Below are 24,440 nucleotides of genomic sequence, written 5' to 3' on the forward strand. Positions count from 1 at the left end.
TAAGCAAAATAACCACTCTTTTCCAGCGTTATAAGTGGGCAAAACACTTCCATGGAATACTTCAAAGAACTGCAGGAGTCACGGGGAAAAGACATCAAGCTGCAAAAAGCACGTCAAAAGAGAGTAAGAAGTGACTTAACAGAACAAAATCTGCCCTCACCATCACTTTCTAGAAATCTTCAATTTGTGTTTACTAGCACAAATAGTAAATAAGTAATAAGTAATAAGTAGTAATAAGTCTTTGACTTATTTTGTGAGAACTAATAGGGTCTTAAGTAGATGTCGGTGTGACTCCAGAATGATTTTATACTGGTTAAACAATCACTATGCAGAAGAGGATTATTTACTCTCTGGTAACTAAGAATTGACAGAAAATTGCACAAACGCTTCTCCCTGTGAAGTCAGTGACCCCAGTGACTCCAAAACCAACAGGTACCAAAGCAGACGCATTAGTGCAGCTCCTGCTTTGGCACATCTCACCTCACAAGTATCTACAGAGCTACAACTGCTGCACACAAGGTTTTTTTTCTCCTTCTACATGCCAAAAAGGCAATGGTTTACTATCCAGACCCAGTTATCTTGTTTTTAAGGGATTACAAAGCAGTTCCTCACTGGTTTTCTTTTCACTATTTATTTGCTTTTAAAATTCATTTATTTTCCTCTACTTTGGCTCAATTTCCAGTCTTCCAAAAAAATCCAGCAAAAATTATTACTCAAAGAATCATCTGAGCATGAGGAGGAGGAAGAGGTCTGGAAACACAGACCAGGGTGGGACAGAACTGTAAACTGGGATTCTTCATTAGTTTTTGTGCCTGCCTCCATACCATCACTCAGCCATGAAAACAAGCACCGAATGCAGACATGAATGCACGTCGCAATTTCAGGTTTTTTCCTGCAACTGAAAATAAGAGGGGATGAATAGGGGTGCTTCCAATTTCCATTTTGTTGTAGTTTACTTGCACAGCATTTCTGAAGGTGGTATTTTCATGAGGCAGAGAGCCTCAAAGATGCCCAGTATAACAAGCAAGGGTCAGAAACACATCCAGCTGTCCCCTAGCTCAGCACAGTACTCACTCCACTTCCACTAAAAGAAAGGCTCACTACCACCAAGCCACCAGCGCAGCCACTGTTCTGGCTAAGGAAGATTAATATTACACCTAAAAAAGAAGAAAACTTTAGGAATAGTTAAAACTTGAGCAACATATGGTTAATGGTATGAGTATTGCTGTATATTGCTGTTAATAAGCAGTTCGCAATTTAAAAATATATATTTTTTATATATATATATTGCAGCCCATATATCCCTCAAGATTATTTGAAAAGACAATTTAAAAAAAAAATCTGGTTTAGTACTTAACGAAAAGAGATGGACATTTATAGGAAGCATCTATCTGAAGCAACTTTAGTTTATGTCCTCCTCCAAATCTGAGTTCTGCAAAGGCTTTCAGATACATAGCAAAAGGTATGTTCTTCAAGGAGTGCCACTTACTCCACATGTCTCATTCTGCGTTTGCATGGGATTAGCCTTTGGCTCCATGTCTTGCCTTTTTTGGTTCTGCTTCAGTTGGTTTAAGGAAGGTTTTGCCTGTGCAGCTCCAACAGTTTTGCTTGTCCACTGGTCAACCAGCTTGTGAAGATCATCTGTGAACGTCCCTTTCTTGTTGTTACTGTTGTTGGCCTGAACCTGCAGGGTTGATTGCGGGAGGGGCTCAGGACACGTTACAAGACTGTTTGTTGAGGATCCTGGAAAATCACACACAAAGAAAGTTGACGATGGCATCTCTGCTTCACCACTTTGCTGCTCAAACAGTTTCTCATCTACTGCAATTCAAATGGCGGCTTTTCGGACTGTTAACCCTCCCCCTCCTTCCTACAGAACACCTTTGCTTAAAGAAATGGTCCAAGTCCAATGTGTTCATATTTTCTATCACATTATGTTACCTCAGCCACTAGCTGTTGCGCCCACACCTTCTCTCTAGGTGAAATTAATGACTCAGAGAGAAGAAACAAATGCAGTCCCAGTAACACTGACAACTTAAGGCTTACGAAGTCTCGTCAGAGGAGACTACCATGAGAGAGTGGGAGGCAGGATGTATTACTTACTTAAACTGCATGCATTTAAAAAATGCATTTATCATTTATTTTACTTGCATAAGTTTACTGTCCTCCTGGAAAAACATAATTGTCATATAGGTTACAAGCAGAGTTGGCTACTACGCCTCAAAGGCTGTGGGAACCCACAATCTCTCTCAATGATAGCACCGTTTACTCTGCCATCTGCATATTTTGGTGGAAAAAACCCCATCAGGACCATGAATGTACAGAAGAAAGAGGAGAGAGGAGGACATAAGTGGGTGTGTGAGTTTTGGAGACAAAGATAAAGATACAGAACTTTTGGTATAGATAAAAGCAGACAGGAAGAGTATTGACAGAGATTTAATTTTATATGTTCACTTATTTCTAGAACTAGGGAAAAAAAAAAAATCTGTCCTTTTTATGTGTTGGTAACTACAAGTCTGACACAGCAAGACCAGCAAGGAACAGCAGCCAAAGGTGCTTAAATTTGACCTACGCAGAAAATATAAAGTAACTTTTCAACTAACATATTTGATATAGCTAAAGACTTGAAATAAAGACCATCTCTCCAAGCAAAAAGTTCATAGAACTGTAGTAAAATCACTATATTAAGCAGACATGAACATTCAGTCTTCTTTTTTCTGTTAATCAGTTACCAGCCAATGAAACCGAGTAAACTATTTAGTCCTATGGTTATATAAAATACATTAATAACCTTTAAATGATCATGCATTCAACCTGCAACATAACTTCTAAGTGAATACTGCTCATTTCCTTTTCCTTTGCTTGGGGAAAGGGACCAGTGAGAAAAATAAGTATTTTGACAGGAAAGCTCTTCAATTAGTGATTAATATTTCATGCAGCTCAACAGGAACAAGATAGTTTTAAGCTATAAATTCCTCCAGCAGAGAACTGCAGTCATATAAAGGTGTGTATTTCAGAAAGACAAACACTGAATCCAGTTTTCTTGCTGCATGCGTGCACAGTCTCACACACAAAGAATACCACAACTGTCTTGCAGCATGCGTGGTTCCCAAGACATCACAGCACATGCATTATTATGAAAGTATCACAATTTATAGTCTAATTTCATATCAGTATAAGTGCATCAGCTCTATTTATTAAAAAACTAGCTTTTAGTAAAAAACAATTAAAAAAAAAAAGCAAAAAACATCCCATGCCATGAAGGAAATACTGAGAAACAAAAATGGGATAGTTACTACTACTGTGATCTTTGCCTAGACATAGTCGTTTCAAGGTGGACCCTACAAGGTAAAACAATACAAGACATACAGAATTAGGTAAGACTAAACACAACAAATCTGACGGACAAGCTTCTGTACTTTTAAGCAATCAAAAAGTAGTTATTATGCAAGAAAGGACAGACAAAGTCAGCAGTTCAGGTGAGTAAAGGAAGTCTAAATAACTGGACAGCTCAAACCTTTCTTAATGTGCAGCCATTCAGAAGCTTTGAGAAGTACAATAGCATGCCAAAAGCAAGGTCCCATGAATTAAAGATGCATTTGTTTGGTTTTTGGGGGGTTTTGTTTGGGTGTTGGGATTTTATTTTTGGTGTTGTTTGGGGTGTTTTTTTTTGTTTGGGTTTTTTTTTTTGGTTTTTTGTTTTTTTTGGTTTTTTTTCAAATTGCCTTGGCTTCCTAATAGGAGGTTTTGATTCCTACTCTATTTATGCAGGAAATGATGTCAATTCAGTTTGTGATAGGAGGCCAAAAATGCTTTCAGGAACAAGTCAAGCTAGTCTGGCTGCAAAGACAAACTGTAAAACAAACCTACAAGTCCTGTTTTACAAGTCCAAAAAGATACATTGTTCTGCAGGTCTGAGGCCAATTGTTTCCAAATACTTTATCAGTAGGATTTGTGTCTAAATGTGAGATTCTGAACTTCAATTGAAAGTAACCCTGAATGAGTTTCCCTTATGCCTTGTCCAAGTGCAGAAAAATAATCCAGCAGAGTAGCTGAGTTTTCATTTAACCAAACTATGTGTTTTTTTCATTATTATCTCATTACATCCTTCATCATGATTTTACATATTCTGTTGGATAGATAGAGTGCCAGAAGTGTACCGAGAACCCTACTTGACTGTCAGATCTTGCCAGACATAAGCACTGTTTCTATTTGAGTGCCAAATTTCCTGAAAGGTATTTTGGACTTGGTAAGAAGAATATTGTTATGGTAGGTGAGGAGATGAGTATCTGACATGGGGCATGGCAAGTTTATTGTGAAGAAGCACTTGAAAACATGAGCAAAATCAGAGAGTGGGGCAAAAAGCAAGATACAGGATGGATGCACTTTTTCTCTACAGCCAACCAGCGTAGATATTTTATGTTACTGTGCCGGAAATGCAGCTTTAAACTCGGAGATTGCAGGTCCAGGTTGACATAGGCTCTGAATGAGTCTTCAAAGGAGAAAGGAGAGACATCAGTCAGAGACTGAGGAAGAGAAAGTAAAGAGGGAGGAAAAAAAGGGAGAAGACATGTTTGTGCTTTGATATGGGTGGCATGACAAGGAACAGAAGGATTGCTTTGAAAGATTTTCTTATTATTTCATATAGTTTAATGAGGTTTCTATTCCAGGAAAATCAGAAGGACATGACTACAGTAATGTCTTATGCAAGCATGACCAAGTGTAGTTTCTCATCTCAAAGCCTAGATAACAAATACAAGTCACATTCACAACTCAACAATCTGCGTTGCATTTTTTAAATTTTTCCCCTCTTTTCCCTCAGATATACCTTACCTTGCCTATCTCAAAGTTAGCTAGCAACTCCCATTACGGAAACATCAGTGGCAGTAATACTAGAATGCTATTTTCTTGACTATTCTGCAGCATTTCTGCATGTAGTAATAGGTAGTATTTAGCACAATATGTATGCAAATGAAAAGCAACTGCCTGCAAAAAATAAAAGCAGGCAGCTGACTACAGTACGTGCTCAAATGCATGTAAAGAAGTTTAATCACCAACCCCTTCGCTTCCTGAAAACCGAGTCACAAGTTTATATGCACCTCAGGTGCCAAATCAAACCTGGGGCCCCCATATGTGTGGGGAAGCGACAGAGAACGGTGATACTAGACAGATTCACAAAATACCCGCATGAGTAGAGCCAACATTAAGGAAAATATTACAGGAGACTCAATCACCAAAAAGAGAGCTATTTCTTCCAAACCGTATCACTCCAGCATGTTGCTTGGGAGATGAGAAACATTATCTAAGTGGTGATGTTGCCTGAAGCAGGGACTGACAATCATCAGCTGTGATTGGTTTTAAATTCAAATTCAATTAAAAATGCACTCGGTAAAGCGAATTCACCAGCTTAATTGTATTACTTCTAAAATCAAGGTGTTTAATAGCTGTAAAGTTAAGGAGATAAATCATAATTAAGACTTAATCTAAGACTGCAAAAGTTCAGCAGAGTGTTTTACCTCCAATTCCAGATTTCTTATCTGAGAAATTAAGTAGCTATTATATCATACAGGACAGAAAAAAATTCACTGTCCCATATTTGCACTCTAACAGCTGCCAAAAAGCTTGAAAGCTAAAATAAAATTGAAATGGCAATAAATTGTTAGACCATTTCCATAACTGCATATACACATACAATATATTAATTACTACAGACTTGACAAAAATTGCTTTACAGAGGATTACAAGTCTAAGCCAACTGGAGCTTTTGAAAATTCCAATTCACAATCAGTGCACTCTTCCCTAAGATGCCCTTGCAATTTAACCCAGGGAAGAAGCTCGGGCTAAAATTATGCTGAAGCCCATCAAAAATATTTTATTCCATGGAAAGTACAAAGGAAAAGTCAACATTGGGTGTGGGAACAGATCAAAATGCAATTCTTGGAGAACACTGTGAAAGTGTTCCAAGTCTGATGGATCTTGTAATCAGGGCAAGATATTTGTAAAACTATCTTTCATGCATCTGAACGTTTCTTTATAAAAGCGTGCTGCTAATTCGTCTGCTAACACAGTACAGGCCTCATGCTGCAACATCCAAGGCTCCCCAGAGGGCTGGTTTTCCTTAATCAAACACCTAGATTCAGAGCGTTTCTGAAAATCCAGCGCAACTTATCCCAACGGCTCTCAAACAAACAAAAAAATCCCAGGGAAACCTCGACGTGCGGAACCGCCCAGACGCGGCACCGCGCTGCCGGCCCCGGCCAGCCGCGTGCCAGCCGCGTCCGCTGGCCCTCGCTCACGGCCCCTCTCCAAGGCTCGCTCCCCCGCCTCCGGCGCGGCGAAGGCGCAACCACGCTCCGCGCCTAGTCCGAGCGCTCGGCTCTGCCTGCGCGCCGGGCCAACCTACGTCCCTTCCCGAGGGAAGGAGCACGAGCTAGCTGGCGTTCCCAGCGGCAGCATCGTCTAGCGCTGTTCTTCCTGAGGGCCACGGTCACGGCGGCTCTGGACGCCGGCCTGATGGAACCACCGGCCGGCTGTCCTTCCCGCAGCAGTCCCAGCCCCAGCCGCCCGTGGGGAACGATGGGGCTGCACGCAGGCCCATCTGCGTTCCTTCACATACACCCTACCGACCCCCCGGACTCACTGGGAAAATCGGCTAAAATAACCTCCTACCCCCATCAAAACCTACCAGTAATTCCACTGCGGAAAACTGTCTAGCAACTCAAGTGACAGGCAGCATTTGAAACTAAGCTGCGCTCCCTGAGCAGCGGTGACTTTGGACGGATGTGTCAGGGTTAAGTGCCTGAAACTCAGTCCATCTCCTCGTATGACTCAGAAATGGGGGAGTGCGAACCTCCTCTCCAAACGCTTCGCCCAGAAGAAACCGAGAAGAGAGCATATGGGCTGAGAACAGAAAGCAATTAGTCGTGCCGAGTTATTTAAGCATCGGGAAACTTCACGATTTGAAGGATTTACATATTCCCTTGGTTTCATTCACAATATCCATGCACCCAAACGTTTTTAATATGCTGGTTTTTAATTGCCATCTCCCAGTCTTTTTGCATCCTACTGAATAGTAATTCTGTGAAAGATTAATGGAACGACTTCTGGGAATTACATGTGCAGAGGAAGAAACTACTGTGTCCGTTATAATACCAAATGGGAAAATCTGTGAACTGAGAATTCCCCTCAGGTTCTCATAAAAAATCCCTGAATGCAAAATTGTCTCACGACTTCAGTAGTCGTTAAAAACTCACACGATAATAAATTCAGTATGCCGAGCAGTAAACATCAGTTTTCAAGAACCTGAGCGCTTGGGCTTTTAGGGACCTCAAACAAAAAAAATCAAGATTATTTTCTTAAAATATTGTTTATTCATAAAATCAGGAGGAGTGTATTTGAGTGGTCTTGTGCCTTTGATCTGTACCACTTGGATAATGATGAGCAATGTAGAACTCCAATGGGAGATCTGATATTAATGCAAATGAACAGTTAGTTAACCAAACATTTTCTCAAGAACATTATTAGCCTTTCTAATGTTATATGTAAGTGGCCTATAGTACCTGTTCAGCACAACATATCTTTATTGTACAAGCAAAATCTGTTTGCCTAAAAAGCAGCATATATGATTGGGTAAAAAGGTCTTAATTTTTTAATTAAATAGCTTGATATCATTTGGTTGAATTGCCAATTACTTTAGAAGTCATACAAACAGGGTACAAATAGCAGGTGCACAATTATTTGAAACAAAAAATACTGGATCCTAGCAATCCATTTCAAAGTATCATCTGAAAATCTGATATTGGTTTTTACTTATTTATGCTTTGATGAACTGCTAATTGACTTCATCTCTGAGGTCACATAAGGTCATAAGAAAATAAACTGAGTAAAGTGCTTCAGCCAGATCAGCTTACACAAAAAAAGTTGATGGTACTCTCCCTTGGAGTAACCAGTTCTTTCTGCTGCTTACGAGTATATAAAAAACTGCTCACTTAAAGTAATTAAAGTGAATGCATGGGGAAAAGCCCACCTAGAAAACAGATTTTGAAAGAACTAGCTGGAGCACTATTGTCTCAGCATTTCCACATGCAAAGAGCGGGGAAAAAAAATTAAAGAAAACAGAGTGGATATAAACAGTACTGTATATTGTGTTAATACAGCCCTTGTATGGAAGTTATACCCTTCAGTGACCTTCTAGTATTGTATCAGCTTGCTACATGCATGTCTTCATAGTCCAAACATGTGTGAAAGAGACCATTCGTCTACAGGATGGATTTCTTTTTGTTGTCGCTGGAACCGGGACAGCAGACATGTATATTTGCCACATTGCAAATAAAATTACTTCAACATAAATCACATAACGTACAAAAGCTTTGATAAGTCCAGGGTAAAATTTACCATAAGGCTATAATAATAAATGATGAGATCTTCCACACATGCTTTTGGTGCCCAGGCACGAGCCAAAAGCAGTGCAAAAAAAGCTTTCATATGAAAAATTAATATAAATAAGGTGTGTTCATGATGATTACTTAAAAGAAAGATAAAAAGAAAGAAAAGATGGGTCAGAAAAAGGGGCATCCTGCCAAACATATTAGAGATATAAAACATGGAATTGGAAAAAGGGGTAAAAGAAAGATGGACTGTGATAAAATACAAAAGAACAAATACAAACAGATGGACAAAGACACAGGTCCACTGAGGAATCTGGTACGAGGTTTGCTACTAGATTTATAGGTCACTCTCTCAGACGTTTGGTGGAAAACCGTCCAGCCTGCAAATGAATATAAAGGGAAGAAAACAAAGACACTTATAAAGTACAAGTAGCTGTGATCAGATGTCCTATACCATCAGTCAAATCAGCTTTGTTAGTTAAACATCCACATCTCCATTTTAACTTTGCCAAAGAGGAGTAAGTTAATTGACCATACACAAAGGATGCAATAACAGCAGAAGAGAACAGATAGATATTTTGTAGATTAGTTTGGCAGGATGTGCAATGAGAGGAAGGTATTTTAATCATCATTATAACTTCCAATATGCATGGCAACAAGATCAGTCAAAGCCTACGGAGGTGTGCAATACACAGAAGTATCAGAGGTCGGGACTGGGGAACACAGCCAATCTACAGTCATTTAGCTGGGACTCCAAAATCATGCACAAAGCTAACCCCTTAGATAAAGGAAACATAACTTAGTTCTCTGGTTTTGGTTTGCCTTTTTTTTTTTTTCCTTTTTTCTTTTTTTTTTTTCACCTCATGACCAAGATGGTTTGGTAGTTTATAACGAGGAACTCCGGGTCTACCAGTATCAAGGGGCTAAAAAAAGAAAGCCCCACATGAACCAAAGGAAACAATCTCCTACCCTTCTATATCTTTTTAGTTTTCCTTTCTTTTTTTCTCAGAAATCTGTAAGGCAGACTCCAGAAAAGGTGTCAGTATAAAGCCACTGCTGGCAAAAATCAAAGGTATTTCCTTCCTAAAAATTAGCATGCCCTCTTGAGCGTTGAGTCTTAACACTTGGTAAGACGCTTTACTTTTGTTCTTCTGACAATACTGCAACGATCTTTTTAAAGATAAGCCAGTAATTTAGATTGTCAAAGGTTTATGTTCCCATATCACTAGAAGTGAAATCCACTCCTAAAATGTTCAAGCATAAGGGAAGCGAACTAATTTTAGCATGTGCTGGAAGACATGCCGAAGAGCTGGTATGAAAAAATCACCTTGGCCAGAGCTTGCGTTCACGTCACCTCCTTCGGGGCCTAAGCCGGAGCAGATGTCAGAAGACAAAGAGGCTTTGACAGAGCACGGCTGCTGTGTCTGAACAGCCTTCCCGAAGGTGGCTGATGCAGGGGAAGTTACCGCTGCTGCTTCGGGAGATCCAGGCTGAGTTTTAGTTGTTTCTTTGTGGGGTGAGTCTTTAGAGTCTGAAAGATTACCTGAAAGAGCAAACAAACAAAATACAAGCAACGGCAAATGCTAGGAAACCACTGCATAAAAGTCAGCGCCTAAAAATAATCGTTACTTTGCCACCAAGAGGAACAGCGGTTTACAATTCTGAAGTACTGTATGAGGCGCAGACTTTACAGGTAGCCTGCACCAGAAAACAATCTACACATACTATTGCTGATCCAGTTTCTCCTAGAAGTTTATGGAGTGGGTTTGATTTTTACAGTTTCTTTTCTGCATTTTTCAGAAAGGCTGGAGTCAGGACCTCACAAGGAGCACTGCTGAAATAAAGTGAGAGCTGCAGAAGTGCCTGTGTAGGAGGATGAATGCACAGAACGGCTGAGCAGCGCATGTAGGTTTGCTCTCAAACATGAAAGGTGAAAGCAAGCAAATGGAGAGAAATAAAAAGTTGCTGCAAAGACATGAGGAACTTATTATTTTATCTATCTATCTACATGGATATCCTGGGGTAAAGAGGCTTTACCACCAGAATACCTTTGTAATCATTTGTTACATGGATTCATCAGCAAAAGCATCTAACAGTGGAAATGACAATTACATCAGTAACTGTATTAGAAACTGCCTGCCCTTGATCCCTGAGAAAGGACCTAGGAAGGCCAAAAAATGAGGAATCTACATAGTCAAGGATGAGAAGACTCAGGCATGAATACAGATTCTCAAAGATAATGCAAACTTTACACAGTGCCTCAAAAAACTGGAAAATAACACAGAAGAAATGCATGAAGGAAAGCATGCACCAAAGTAGCAGTCTGACTGAGCAGATTTCTGTTCTCTAACTGAAGGTAACAAGGAGAAAAAAGAAAAAAAAAAAAAAGGAGAATTGGGACATTTTATGCAGAAATAAGCTGTAATTCTTTGGGCTGGGGTAGCACACTGATATGAGCCAAGATCCATGAATGGAGACAGACATGGGTTTTGTGAATAGACAGAGGGGAAAAATGGCTAGAGAGAACCCAAGAACAAACTGGAAAATGAATGGAACAAGGATAACAGGCATTCAGAGTATCTCATCACAAGGGAAGGAAGTAAACCCCATGCATGTCAGCCAAGCAGCAGCTAAAGAGGTATACAGCATTGAACATCGCTTCAGTTCTTGTAGGCAAGAATACTGAGATTCAACATGGATCACAGAATATCTTGCCTCTGAATGTCTTTCTTTTTCCTATCTCAGTTGAAATCCTTAATTAAAAGCAAAAACCTCCAAAACACTCTGTCTACAATTAAGATTGATGCAATGAAATTCGAAGTGGACCTGTGAAGCAGTGACTTTGAAAACAAGAGCTACCAGGTTTGAAATACAGGGCTAATGCTGGAAGTGCTGCTGCTCCTCTAAATAGCAGCATGAACCGAGTTGAAGAAAAATGATTCATATTCTATTCTACATTTTGTTGAAGAAATAGGTACTGGGGTATATCAACATTTCCCAGTTGAATTATATCTTCATACTTTCCAAAGAGATAATGACTCAAGACTGTACTACTGTTTGAAAAATCTCAAGCTACTTTAGGTGGTCAAAGCATCTATCACAGTTTGGTAACTGTTTTTACCTCCCGCCCTTTGAGGGAGCAAATGCAATCCGATCTTATCTATACGGCATCTTGTAGGAAAAAATAAACAACAACAAGATACAGCACATAATCAATAGAGGATAACAGCACCTAAGAATTGAATACAAACATCAATAAATTGCATTTGGAGAAGGGAAGAGAAAATGTAACCAGGCTGTATTCCAAATTAAAGTGGAGTATTGTTTCTCTGCCAAGCATTGTAACCAATACAGAGAAGGTATGTATGGTTCAGCACTGGGCGGCTGTAATAAGCCTGTCCCAAAGGAAGCTCACTTCAGAAACAGTTTGCAGTATGCAAACTTGAGTTATAGTATTAAAACCAATAAAAATTCAGTGCCTTTCCTGCAGTTCATGCAATTACACAGTAGAACCACAACCAACACAAACAACGTGCATATAGAAAGCAACCTAGTGTACCTACTTGTGCTTGATGTTCCACTCCTGAGCTGCTGGACCAGAGGGTTTAATAGTTTTCCACCTTTCAATTTATTTTTGCTGGTTCTTCGGCGACGGCTGCTTGGTGGGGCTGAGTGAAGGAACCCCAAGTTGGGAGGAAGGGGTTTCCCTAACCGAATATACAGTGCCTCTATCTCATTCTTCTGCTGAGTCTGAAGTTCAGCAATTTCTTTCATATGCCTAAACATAAAAAAAAACCAAACCCTGCTAGTGATGTATTTGATATAGCATCACATCTTGACAGCATAATTAGTTATAAAAAAAAGAAACAAAACAGTCTTTGATTATAAAACAATTAACTGCTCATCCAAAAGTATGTGAAATTATAACAATCTACGTGGCAAAAGTGGTGACTGACTTCTCAAATATTTGTTTATAAGACAGAACCCTGGACAGCTAAAAAGATTTTCAACATCCTCAGTAAAATCAACTGATTTTGACATGAGATCTGACAGGAACTCCAAACTATTCCAGAATTTCTCTCTTTAAACCAGTTGCTTCAAAAAAGTTAAGTCTCAAGGCATGTACATCAGTTTGAAGAAGTTCAACATGAAGAAAACCAAAAGTGTTTCCCATAAAAATGCCATTAGCACATGAATCATTACCTTATTTATAATGCAGACTTCATGATGCCACAAAGTCAGTTTAAAGGTTTTGTATTACTGTAGTTCTGTTTTAAAAAGGTGCACCATCTGTATTCAATAAAACCATTATACCTTAAAATAAAGTTTAAGATTCTGGTTAAACTAGCATCTAATGCTAGTTTTTACCCTTCATCCACCAGGAGAGAAAACATTCAAATTTAAAGAAGCTAGCTCTCAGGACTGGCAGCACGACAGACTCCTGCCAGGCTCACCCAGCCTCCCACTGAGACTGGACCAATGACTTAATGAGAGATCCGATGGGAGGCGAAGCGAGGGTCTTACCTGCCTAATAGATACTAGGTTATCTACTGTAAAAGCAAGTATGGGAATAGTGATGAGTCTGTAGATCTGATAGTCTAAATCACCCTTGCAGAGAGGGCACAAAGAGAACACTACAGCAGCTGTCTACGCAGGCATCCAGATTGTTTTATGTCACCTCAAATAGCGTCCACGTGGGAACCTACTATCACATCCATTACAAGTTCTATTTTTTGCTACATATCATCATAGCTTTTCAGTAAGGAAACTGGATATTGCAGCAGAAATATTTGGGGGTTTAAAAAAGTTATTATTGAATTATTCTTCTAAATGGAATTGACAAATAAAGGGATGCATAAAAGGATGCAGTGTGACATTTGGGGGAAGGTCCTAGCAATGCCTAATTTGCCCAGAACCAGTTTACTCATCACAGCTATGAAAACCACATATTTGCACAGGATGATATGCAGAGATGCTGCCCAGGTATCTTAACACAAGCTTCCCTAGCATTGTTTGCAAACACAACATACTTTTCTCTCAGGTTCTGCAATTCTTTCTTCATATCTGCGTCTTCAAATTCCGAGTCGTTGTCGCTGCTCATGTATGATGACTGCGAGTGGAAAGATGTTATGTTGATGGTAGGAATTTTTGTTCCTTGCCCATTAGGTGAATCAAGGCCTGGCGAGCTAGCTTTGCCAGATCTTTGCAGAAAAGCAGCTGCTTTTTTAATTAAGTCAGTGGCTGCACTACTGCTTGGGGGGGACAGTTGGGCAGCAGCAGCCGTCTGACGATGGAAAGGCTCATCAGCAGAATCACTCGAACCCTGGTCACAGAGGACATCAACAGAAGAGGCTGTCTGCACCCGTCGGACAGCTGTCTTCAGATCAGGGCTGGAAGGTAGCTCATCCAAATAGACATCTGGGGGTGCCGAGAACCGTAAGCAATGCGGCGCTGTTAAAGTTAATTCGTCTTGCGTGCTGATTACTGAAAACCTGCCAATAGTTTTGGCTGGTGTACCGCTATCATGAGTTTCAGCCTGTTTTCCATAGGAACCAGAGTCTAGAGAGTCATCCCTTTGAAGGTTATTTATCACCCCATCTGCTGTAGATATCTGTGTTACATTATCTGTGTGTGCAGACGAAGTCATAGTCTTTGCCTTCTCGCTCCTTTTAGAAGTTTCCATCTGTTTAGTTATGCTTGATGGTGTAGGTGCAACCTGGAGAAAATAATGGAGATTAATTTTGAAAGTAACTGTAACAATCAAGCATAAAACTGCTCCTAGTTTCTGGTTACCTGAAGGAGGCCTTTTGTTGTAGCAGCAGGAGCTGAAGTGATGCTTGCAGCTGAACCTGTTTTACAAGTTGGGAAAAAAAAATATAAATTCATGTCTGGAATGCTTTAGTATAATAAAAGACAACATGTTTATTGTGATAAACTGAAGTGTGAAAAAGTGTAGCACTGAAGAATAATTTAAATAGCCAATCTCTGTAATACAGGATCTATAATGCAGGAGGCAATATCGAGGACAATATAAAATATCTGCGGGTAGGCACTCTCTTCAATCTACTGATCTGGCGAATTCAAATAATAATAGGAGTGTGGAATTTCATTAGTCAGTTGAAAATTTTTAAGTAGAAAACCCGAAGAAGAATGAAATCTGCATGGTACATTGGAAGGTGTTCTTGATGTCTCGAAAAAGTAATTGCACTTGGCTATGTGTGCATACAAAATGCTGCAGCTGACCACAGGTGGACTGGTATTTCACACCTTTCATTTGACAGACACCGACACCAACAATTAAAAGTGCCTGAAATGAAGTTAAATGCACATTGCTGAAAGTGGAAATTACAAGCTCAAAAGACAGCCTCTCAGACAACAGAAGCACGCAAGAAGCAAAATATCAGTGGCAGTAATCAAGACGCTATTATTTCATGACCTGGACACTGGTTTTGAAGTTAAACCAACAAAGGCAAGCTTTTCAGAAAGCTGCTTTCTTATGGCACATTGCACAGAGTGAACATAAGGCAAAAATCTGTCACTTCATAGCTCTGAAATGGTGAAATACATCACTGCTTGATGGTATCTAAGATACATTAATTTTACTACAGAGTGCTACATTCCACTTGCACACTCTCTTCTTTGTCCGTAGCGAGACAGATGAATGCAGGCAACCGAAAGCTTTCCCCTCTCACACTGACCTAAAAACAGTGGACGATCTATGTCCACCAGGACAAGATTGATCTACGTTGTCGCACAAACCCAGTAGCCAGCTTTGCCACAACAATCGCAAAAAAATATATATTATAAGCCCTCCCCAACCCCACCCAGGAGAGCAGGAGCAGTTTTGGGTTCCTCAGCCCTTAAAACTTCCCATGACTTGCAAGACAGGTAAATGGAGCATAATAAATACCCAGTTTCTTACTATGGCTCCTACTACGTTATTATAGGAAGTGCTGTTTTATCTACAAGTACTGAAAGAAAAGTACTCTTTACTAGTTCTCTGTGGGACTTTCTTGAAAATCTTACCGGCTTCCCCCCAGGGGCTACCCTCAATCATGTTATTCTTGTCAACATGTTTTTATGAAACCCCGAAAATCCAATGGACTTTCTGTTTGGACTTTTTAAGGGCACTGGAAATTTATTATTGGGAATGTAGCCTTCCATGTGAATACTCTATACCTGTACCACAGACATGTATTATATATTTATGGTTTAAAAAAAATATGCCTGTGAGGCAGTTTCTTTCCAGGAAGCTTGACAGAACTGAGATGTTTAATATTAGTTATATTACAAATAGGATTGGCAATGCCTTGTGCTGGGCAGTGCTCTGCAGTTAACCAGAATGATGAGCAGCAAGGGGACACCAGAGAAGAGGACCACATACTAGTACAGATGCATCATTGCCATTCATCACTGAAAGGAGCATTACCTTTTCTGCTTGCTGACCCACCTCTTGCTTCTGAGGAATGAGCACTGATGCCGGTGACCTCCGACTTTTCAAACTTTTGGTAAAAAGAAAAAAGAAAAAGAAGTTCAGTCTCACGCACAAAGCAGAAAGGCAATGCGTTCTCCTTCCCTCTCTCTCCCTCTCGCTATTGTGGAATATTAAACTATTTTATAGTGTCTGTGGAGGCGGCCTTCTAGCTTTTCCTTCAACTCCTACATTTTTTTTTCACCTTTGGAAGAAAAAACAGTGGCAGTGTCACAGAGGAAACTGCAGCCTAAGTTACTGAAAAACAGGCACTGAATTATATATATCAGTTTGGGTTTTGCTCTGGTTTGTTTCTCCAGCCAGACCGTACATTCTTCCTCTGTATGTCTGTCTTCAGAAATTCTATGTGTCTCTTTTCTTATTGGCACAGATTTTAATAGGACAAATTCAAACTACTGGCGAGACCTAACACCTTTCATAGAGAGAGAATTTTATCTGCTGTAGAAAGTAATTTATCATTATAAACAATATGCTTTAAAGCATTACTCAAGCGCAGCTGTCTCTCCTGTAACATACAGCATCTTTCAAGCAGTTGATACAGTTCATCCAGCTGGCACTACACGGAACAGCCTCCTCTTTGCTAGTGGGGATGTAATCATCTCCAGAAATGCTACTTTTCAAGTAGCACTGATCTTCTAGCAGAAAGGGCTGCAAATCTGTTGAATTTCATAAACTCAGGATTTTATTTGAAAGAATGCAACACAGGTGCACAGTCGAGACACCGAGTAAATAATGACCCAGACCACCTGCTCCAGCTTTCCTTAGATGCTTCCCAGTGAAGTCTTGCTCTGCCAAGTTCAGGAGAAGACAAAAGAAATCATTACTGGAAGCAGAGCAAGCTTCTACCCATGGAGTGTCTTCCCTTAGCTGCAGCACTTGAACAAAGCAAAGGCTCCTGAAGTGTTTATTTCATTCAGACTGACTTGGAAGGCGGGCATTATAATCACTGACATTAATTTATATTAAAAAAACCAAACCAACAACTTTCCTATTGAAGCATGACTGTCTTCATCAGAACTTGAATGACTATACCCCTTGTGTTTTACATTTGTAAACTACAAAAAAATCATCATGTTTCTGCCTGCTTTAGAAACAGGACACAAGAGGAGGAGAATGAATTAAGATGATATACCACTTTTAAACCCGAAGGAAAAGTTTGGCTTTCACTAACAAGCATTTACGTAAAAGGAGTCAGAACGCATCTGACAGTAAAATTTTAGGAGGACCTTCTCGCTGGAAAGCAGTCAACAGCCAAAAGGCAATATACCCAGGAGCAGAAACATAACGATGTTCATTGAAGCAAGAAATCTATACGTGTCCTACCACAGGCTCGTCGGGTCTGAGCTCTGCTTCGGAGCTGTGCTTAACAGCCGGATTTGGGGGTATGAAGGGCAGAGCCGTCGCTGGACTAACCGGTGCTGGGTAGGGCGAGACCTCGGGTGGGGCGAGCGGCACCGACTGGGCCTCGGCAGCAGCTTTCGCCTCCTGGCCTCTCTCCTGTTCTCTCACATCCGACGCCGATGCGGGAACCCGGTCTTCGGGAAAAGGTGGCAAGCTAAATTCAGCGTCGCCCTGTTCTAGTGGGACAGAGGTGTCGGGAGTCCCCGCCGAGGCAGAGGAAGTAGGAACGTACTCCTGGTAAAGCAAATTGCGCAGTTTCTCATCGAGGCTTTTTATGGTGTTGTCCACGAAGTCCACCCGGGGCGGCCCCTCCCCGTCGGACTCGGCGGTGCCGGGCTGCTGCTGCGGCAGCAGGCCGATCCCCACGCCGGCGCAGGCCGCGGGCTGCGCCTGGGGCAGCACGGTGTGCTGCTGGGCCGCCGCCGCCGGCACCTGCGTGGGGCTCTGGAGCTGAGGCCCGGCCAGGCCGAGAGGATCGGCCGCGGCGGCCGCGGGGAACGCCTGGCTCACGAAGGAGTGCTGCGCCGCGCCGGGCTGGCCGGCCTCCGGCAGGTGAGGGACCTGCGCCGCGGGCTGCCGCTCCAGCACGGCGGCGTCCTGGAGCGCGGGCGGCGGGCAGAGCTCCGCCGCCTTCGCGGGAGCCGCCGGCGCTGGCTTGTGCGGCCCGACGCTGCAACACGCTATCTCCACGTCGGGGACGCAGGCGCCCTCGTCGCCCTGCGGGTGCTGCGGCGAGGGGGCGGCGTCGGAAGGCTCCTCCGGCGCGGCGGCACGGGGCGCGGGGGCGCCCGGCTGAGCGGGCGTCGCCGCCTTCAGCGGAGAATACTCCGGCTGGCCGCCGTGGGCAGCCGCCTGCTCCGGGACGCTCGGAGCGGGTCCCGGCAGCGCCGGAGCTGGGAACTCCGCCTGGCTCGGTAAGCCGGCGGAAGGTGCTGTGGCGGGAACTTGTGCCAAAGCTGGAGAGGCTCCGACGGGGCTGTCGCATACGCCCGCTTGTAGGGGAAGCTGCTGACCAGCTAAGGCGCCAGGCAGATCCGTCACCGCGGAGCTCGCTTGCTGATCGTCCGACTGCTCCAGGTCTAGAAGGAACGCAAACATCGGGTTGACTTATTCAGGAGCCGCACAGAAGGAAGGAAGGTCACTGCAAAACCTCCTGGCTAGCTGCAGCGACAATCACATCTACCCGTAACACGTTAGTGCCGCCGGTCAGAAAACAACCGTTATACAAGTCAAATTAGAATCCAAAATTGCAGGTTGTGCAAAAATATTTCACTGAAAAGACACTGCTTATTAAAACATCAGTGACTAGAACTTCGGCTACCTTACAGTGTAAGGCAGAGTTAAAATACTGAGACTGTCCTGAAACTCAAATAAACATTCCTACTTTGGTTCTATACCAGGAACATACTTAAGATGCGTGACTTAACAAAATTCATCATTTTCTTCCTCCAACTAAATGAAGCGAAACAATCACAGCTAAGTCAGGCAAGAATAGAAGAGAGGTGACACGGCAGCTTCAGAGAAGAAAACACGTTCTATAAAGTTTGTAAATACCTGGCCCTTCAGACTGCTGTGTACTCTGAGGTACGGGTGGAGAAAATTCTGGTGCATCGGTAGTGGGGTTTTCCACAACAGGACATATAATAAACCACCTTTTTCCAGTATGCAAAACTAGAGATGAAAAGGAAATAAAAAGTAAACACAAAAGTTTCCATTCATTCCAGATCATCTCTCAAAACATAGTCTTAATTTCCATGTTTAGAAAGAAAATTAGAACTTCTGCAGTACTAGCCAAGATTAAATCAATGGCTCCTAATCTGATTCTCATCCCTTCTGGAAGGGAGACAGTGATGCCTCCCGATTCTGCCGTGTATTTCAAGTTATTTGAAAATTTATTTTCAAGGGTTCATACTTTTAGGGGGGTAATAGTTACATACATGAAAATTTTATTAACCATACTCTGGACAGTTTTCTCACAATGAAAAATTTGTTAATTTTGTAAAGTTAATCCAGCTTAACTTTTTGTCCTGGTTTCAGCTGGGATAGAGTTAACTTTCTTTCCAGTAGCTTACCAGCTGGTATAGTGTTATGTCTTGGATTTAGTATGAGAAGAATGTTGATAACACACTGATGTTTTCAGTTGTTGATAAGTAGTGTTTATACCAATTCAAGGATTTTTCAGCTTCTGATGCCCAGCCAGCAAGAAGGCTGGAGGGGCACAAGGAGTTGGGAGGGGACACAGCCAGGGCAGCTGACCCAAACTGGCCAAAGGGGTATTTCCATACTGTGTGACGTCATGCCCAGTATATAAACTGGGGGGAAGTTGGCTGGCGGGGGCGGATTGCTACTCGGGAACTAACTGTGCATCGGTCAGCGAGTGATGAGCAATTGTATTGTGCATCACTTGTTTTGTATATTCCAATCCTTTTTTTCTTATTGTCATTTAATTGTTGTTGTTGTTATCATTATTAGTTTCTTCCTTTCTGTTCTACTAAACTGTTCTTACCTCAAGCCACAAGTGCTACCTTTTTTTTTTCCACGATTCTCTCCCCCATCCCACTGGGTGGGGGGAGTGAGTGAGCAGCTGCGTGGTGCTTAGTTACTGGCTGGGGTTCAACCACAACGCTCTTCCAGTTACCTGCTGGGGTTAAACTCTGACACTCTTCCATGTTGGAAGTTTTCTAGCTAATATTTCCTTCCACATCTTATCTCAAAGCTTGGCACATGTAAATGGCAAACCAGAACTATACAGACTCTGTAAGTTTCATTAGTAGAAATACAGTTGTTATGTTAAAAAAGGTGTACTGAGAAAATTTTATGATGTTTACAGGCCAAAAAATAAACCAGATTTTTTGAGCAGAAAGTCTAGTTTGAAGGATTCCCAGTTTCTGCAGTTGTCAAAGAAGTTCTAAATTATCCTTCTTCCCCTGTCAGCATCGAGCAAATACACAGCGCCACATGAAGTAACAAGAATTTTGGAAATGATGCTTCCTTCAGCAGAGGTTTCATTTTTCCCACCATCACACACTTACAGAGAGAATCAAGGCCAGTTGCCTTCCCATTCAGTTTGTCTGTAAAACTCATAAGACACGATTGTGTTCACAAGGCCAAGATCCCTCCCGTAATACCAAAGTAGCTGAAAACTTATGGCTTAGAAATTTCAGCTAAATTACCAATGCAAACATAACCTTTTAGCTTTCTCTTGCAAACATAGTTATTGTTGTGAAAAGAGTACGCTTGCCCGTACCTTCTTGACTTTTCCACCACTGATTATCAACTTGTGTAACACAGGGCTTCCCTAAACATCCCCGGATGTTAGATTCATCCAGGTTAGCCCTGCGATCTTCCAGGTTGCTAACAGCAGGGACCACTGTTATATTTCTAGATTATTTCCAAACACCAGTAACCAGTGCATTTCTTCCTGAATCTAGCAAACTTCTGCATAAACTCATCACTGCCTTAAAGCTTGAGATTAAGTTTGTATTCAAAGGCACATTTACCATTTTGTTGATACACGGGTGTCTTCATTTGAGACTGCCGCTTCTCCTGTTAAAAAAAAAAACACAAACAACAACAAAAAAATAGAAGAACAAACTTCCTCATATCAATGCAAGAGAAGCATCATTCCAAGGAGCACTCATATCCTAAACCTTAATGGAGTAAAAGCATTATTTTTCTAGCTAAGAAACTTTTGGGTTTTTTAACACGGGATGTAAAACTAATTTACAGTAACTGGCTCTTAACATTTCTTACCTCGTTCATTTCCAGTCTATCGGTATCTTGCTGGGGACTCGTTCCCTGATCAGAACTTCGTTCTCCTTCTGTATCTTCACTGAGCATATCTTCTGCTTTATCAATAATATCTTTCATTTGTTCAATAAATGTCTCTTTTTCACTCTGCAATATGAATTCATTCTCTACCTACAAGGCCACATCAAAATAAAGAGGAAAACAGTAATGTTTAGATTAATGCCTTGTTCCACAGCTACCAGAAAGCTCAGGGAACAAGCACATGCGAGAATAAGTTGGCTGAAGCAACTTGGTGCATTAGGAGATGGCAGGCAGCTGCATCACCAAGTCTTACCATGTAGGTAGCAATTTCCTCTGGTGCATCACCATCCAAATCAAACTTAAAAGTCACCATTTTGTGATTGTGTGTTTCAAGCTGGCACTCCACCATTTTATCACCCGTGTTACAAACCTGCAGGCAAAGATTAACAACAGTTATTTCTGGCAAAGCCAAAGGAATCCTGAAGTTACCTTCAAAGAGGTTGCACTTGCATTTAATATGGTCAGTTTTGGTCTGCTGGACTTCTCCTGGCGTGAACGAGCGCGTGTAGATTTCTTATGTTTCTTCGAAGACTTTCCTTCTTGTTTTCCACTTCCTATTGCTCCTTCAAAGCTGTCACTCATCTCTTTACCTGAAGCAACATCTGGACTCATGTAGCTTTGTAATAGAAAGGAAGAAAAACCACAAAATAAAACCACCGTCACACACGATGGCATTATGCATAGGTAAGATACACAACAACAGAGACTGCAAAAAGAAGTGCACATCTGCACTCTTTTGGCCCAAACTGAGCCAGCTACTGAAAGATGCTCAGTAAGTAAAGGGAACTACTCCAAGTCAGGCATGTACTCTGGCTACCACATCTACCAAGAAATGATCTGTTAACATTTCTGCCAATACCACAGGGGAAGTCCCATCACTCTTAATATATCACTACATCCCCCTAATCCCTTCACTTCAGGGATCTGTACAGTCCCTCCCTGAACTGCACAAGTTCCTGACTTTCTAAGGTCCAGTTTTCTCAACTCCTGCCTGTCTGCACTCACAGCAGAAGGTCTAAACAGGGTCAGTTTGTGTTTGTTGGAGATGAAGGAAAAGAGTGAGAAGTCAGTACAGTATCCCATAAGAGCCTGCCTCTCCTCTCCCTGCAGTTCTCAAGGATCAGAAAGAAGGTTTTATGCCACAATATCCCAGATGACCAGCCAGCAACAGTGTATTATTTTTAGCAGCCAAAACAGAAGCTGCTAACAACCTTATTGTAATATGACATGTACAGAAAACTTCAACATGCAAGTAATTTGCAGGAAATTTTCAGAGGTTCATAAAAACCATGTCAGGAAGGAACCTTGTAAGCCCATCTGGCCTATTTATTACCCCAAGGTATGATCAGCTCTGTGTAAACCAGTCTTCACAGAGGTTTATGTAAGCTGATCTTACAAAGCTCCCGTGAGATTTCATAAGCTTCCTGGACAATTTATTCCCGTGTTCATTTAGCCACACAGGCATAAAAGAATTTAAGTCTAACTTATGGATCCCTTTCTTAAATTTAAGGCTTTTACTTCTTGTTCTGCACTACTTGCACAGAACAGCTTATTTCTACTCCCTTTGCAGCTACCTTGTACGTGCAACTCATAAAGCGAACACATTTTGCACACAGGCTATACGCTAGATCACGTTTTTGCTGCAACTGCCAGCCATTTGATTCTCATGCCATTACCCTCCGCTCTACTAAACCACAACCCAGCTCCAGCACTGAGTTACCTATAGATCTCCCTCTACGACTACAAGATGGGTGCTGACACAGGCTCTCCGTGCTGCTGCAGTCACGTCAGCTTTTCAAACACAATTGTGGAACAGGCAAATTAGAATTCAAAAGATGACTGAAAATTTGGTGTGCCTTTCTACAACAGACTAGATAGACAAAATGAAGTCATTTTGTCTAACTTATTTATAGCCAGAACTAACTTATGGTCACAAAAAATTAGATTTCACTTTCCACACGGTATTTAAAAGCAGCAAGTTCTTGGGAAAAAAGGTTCCATTTTAAGGTTGCAGGGTTGCATTGACTTCTGTCAGGCTAACTTTTTTGGTGGGGTAGAAAGAAAACAGTAAGAGAGAGGTGTCTTCAAAGTTCATGAACTTAACTCATCCTGTCTGTTCAGGAAAATAGAAAAGGGTCACTAAAATCCTAACACCAAAGCTTTATAAACAATAAGGACAAAGTCGGTGCTGGCTCCTGCAACAGGCAAGGCATTCAGCTGCTTATGAACGCACACTGTTCATATCTACCTTATCCATACCCAACCACTGAAAAATCTGGCTTACTGCTGGGGCTGAAGCAGGAGCTGTAGCATGGGAGCAGCAGGTGGCTGGGGAGGGCAGTCCTGCCCCTGAAGCAGCAGCCGCTGCCCCCGGTCAGCCCCTCTCCAGCCCAGCAGCGAGCCTTCCTCTCCAGGACTCCTCCTCACTGCTTCCACCAAACCCTGCTGCTTCCCCTTCTCCTTCTGACTACAGAAACAGGCAGACAAGGGCTGGCAAAAACTGAAACTTGCTTCTGTTTCTGAGGAGTGCTGAGCTGGCTCTGGGAGTTATTTATCGTTACTTCCGTCAGCACGGCTAGGCTCGAGTGTGAGCTCGTGTACTGCAAAACCACAGAACAGGCTTTGGCCGCGTGTTCTGACACTTGTTGTAATGATACTTTTGAGTGGCTCAACGCACAACTCTCACCGATACACCGTTCCCCGTAACGTACCTGGGGAAAGATGATTACAGGTGATACAGGCATACCCTTGCTATTCCCAAAGAGGGAATAAACTATATACCCAGTTATACTAGCGTAGCATGTTTTCATACAAATTCAACAGCATCAAAACCAGGGACTGTACCGCTTCAGTTATCTCAAAGAGAGAAGTTACACGCTGAAATGAAAGCTGTTGTACATACAGCAAGGCTAGGATGCAGCACCCAAACTGAAGAATTAAAAGAGTCGGGGGACCCAAAATAGGCACACTGTGCACAGAACGTTTGCAGCTTTCTCCCTAGACGTGCACCCTTTCATCTTCTGGTCAGCTCCTGCTACTCTTCTCTCAGCCAAGGCAAAGGCCAGGCATTTGGCCCAGCCTTGTAAAGAGAGAGAGGAAAAACAGCCTCCAGAAAGAAAACATTTCTTATGCCAAAGAGATTATAATGATACCTTTCACAGCTCTGTGACAGAGTTTGAAGTTTGTCCTGTATTGCCTGCTCCTAAAATGTAAGAAAAAGTCATTTAAGTAAATGCATTTTATTGGCAGATGAAAAACACCTTTAAGAAAGGCTTTGCTATTGAGACACCAGTAAACCTAAACCATTCTGTTCAACCAGTTCTTGGAAT

At 41.9% G+C, this 24,440-nt stretch overlaps 1 protein-coding gene across 14 annotated transcripts in view; it reads right to left on the minus strand.

The window, feature by feature from the left end:
* WNK2 (WNK lysine deficient protein kinase 2) overlaps positions 1-24,440 on the minus strand; it is a 118,495-nt gene that overhangs the window by 16,066 nt on the left and 77,989 nt on the right. For 7 of the 14 annotated variants that reach the window (XR_011322032.1, XM_069769880.1, XM_069769871.1 and 4 more), the window contains 15 exons: positions 24,264-24,313; positions 21,562-21,727; positions 21,365-21,481; positions 21,034-21,201; positions 20,781-20,826; positions 18,835-18,951; positions 17,203-18,359; positions 15,817-15,889; positions 14,181-14,236; positions 13,418-14,103; positions 11,951-12,165; positions 9,715-9,930; positions 8,669-8,767; positions 3,297-3,341; positions 1,490-1,743 (listed from right to left, as the gene is read on the minus strand). Coding sequence is in view for 13 of the 14 variants with exons in the window: in XM_069769880.1 (XP_069625981.1) it covers positions 1,490-1,743; positions 3,297-3,341; positions 8,669-8,767; positions 9,715-9,930; positions 11,951-12,165; positions 13,418-14,103; positions 14,181-14,236; positions 15,817-15,889; positions 17,203-18,359; positions 18,835-18,951; positions 20,781-20,826; positions 21,034-21,201; positions 21,365-21,481; positions 21,562-21,727; positions 24,264-24,313 (3,465 nt within the window). In the remaining variant the exon portion in view is untranslated. Of the gene's footprint in view, positions 1-1,489; positions 1,744-3,296; positions 3,342-8,668; positions 8,768-9,714; positions 9,931-11,950; positions 12,166-13,417; positions 14,104-14,180; positions 14,237-15,816; positions 15,890-17,202; positions 18,360-18,834; positions 18,952-20,780; positions 20,827-21,033; positions 21,202-21,364; positions 21,482-21,561; positions 21,728-24,263; positions 24,314-24,440 lie in introns of those variants that run through there. The other 7 variants (XM_069769875.1, XM_069769876.1, XM_069769878.1 and 4 more) reach the window with 6 other exon arrangements.

This window comes from Haliaeetus albicilla, chromosome 24 (assembly GCF_947461875.1).
Source record: "Haliaeetus albicilla chromosome 24, bHalAlb1.1, whole genome shotgun sequence".
NCBI lineage: Eukaryota > Metazoa > Chordata > Aves > Accipitriformes > Accipitridae > Haliaeetus > Haliaeetus albicilla.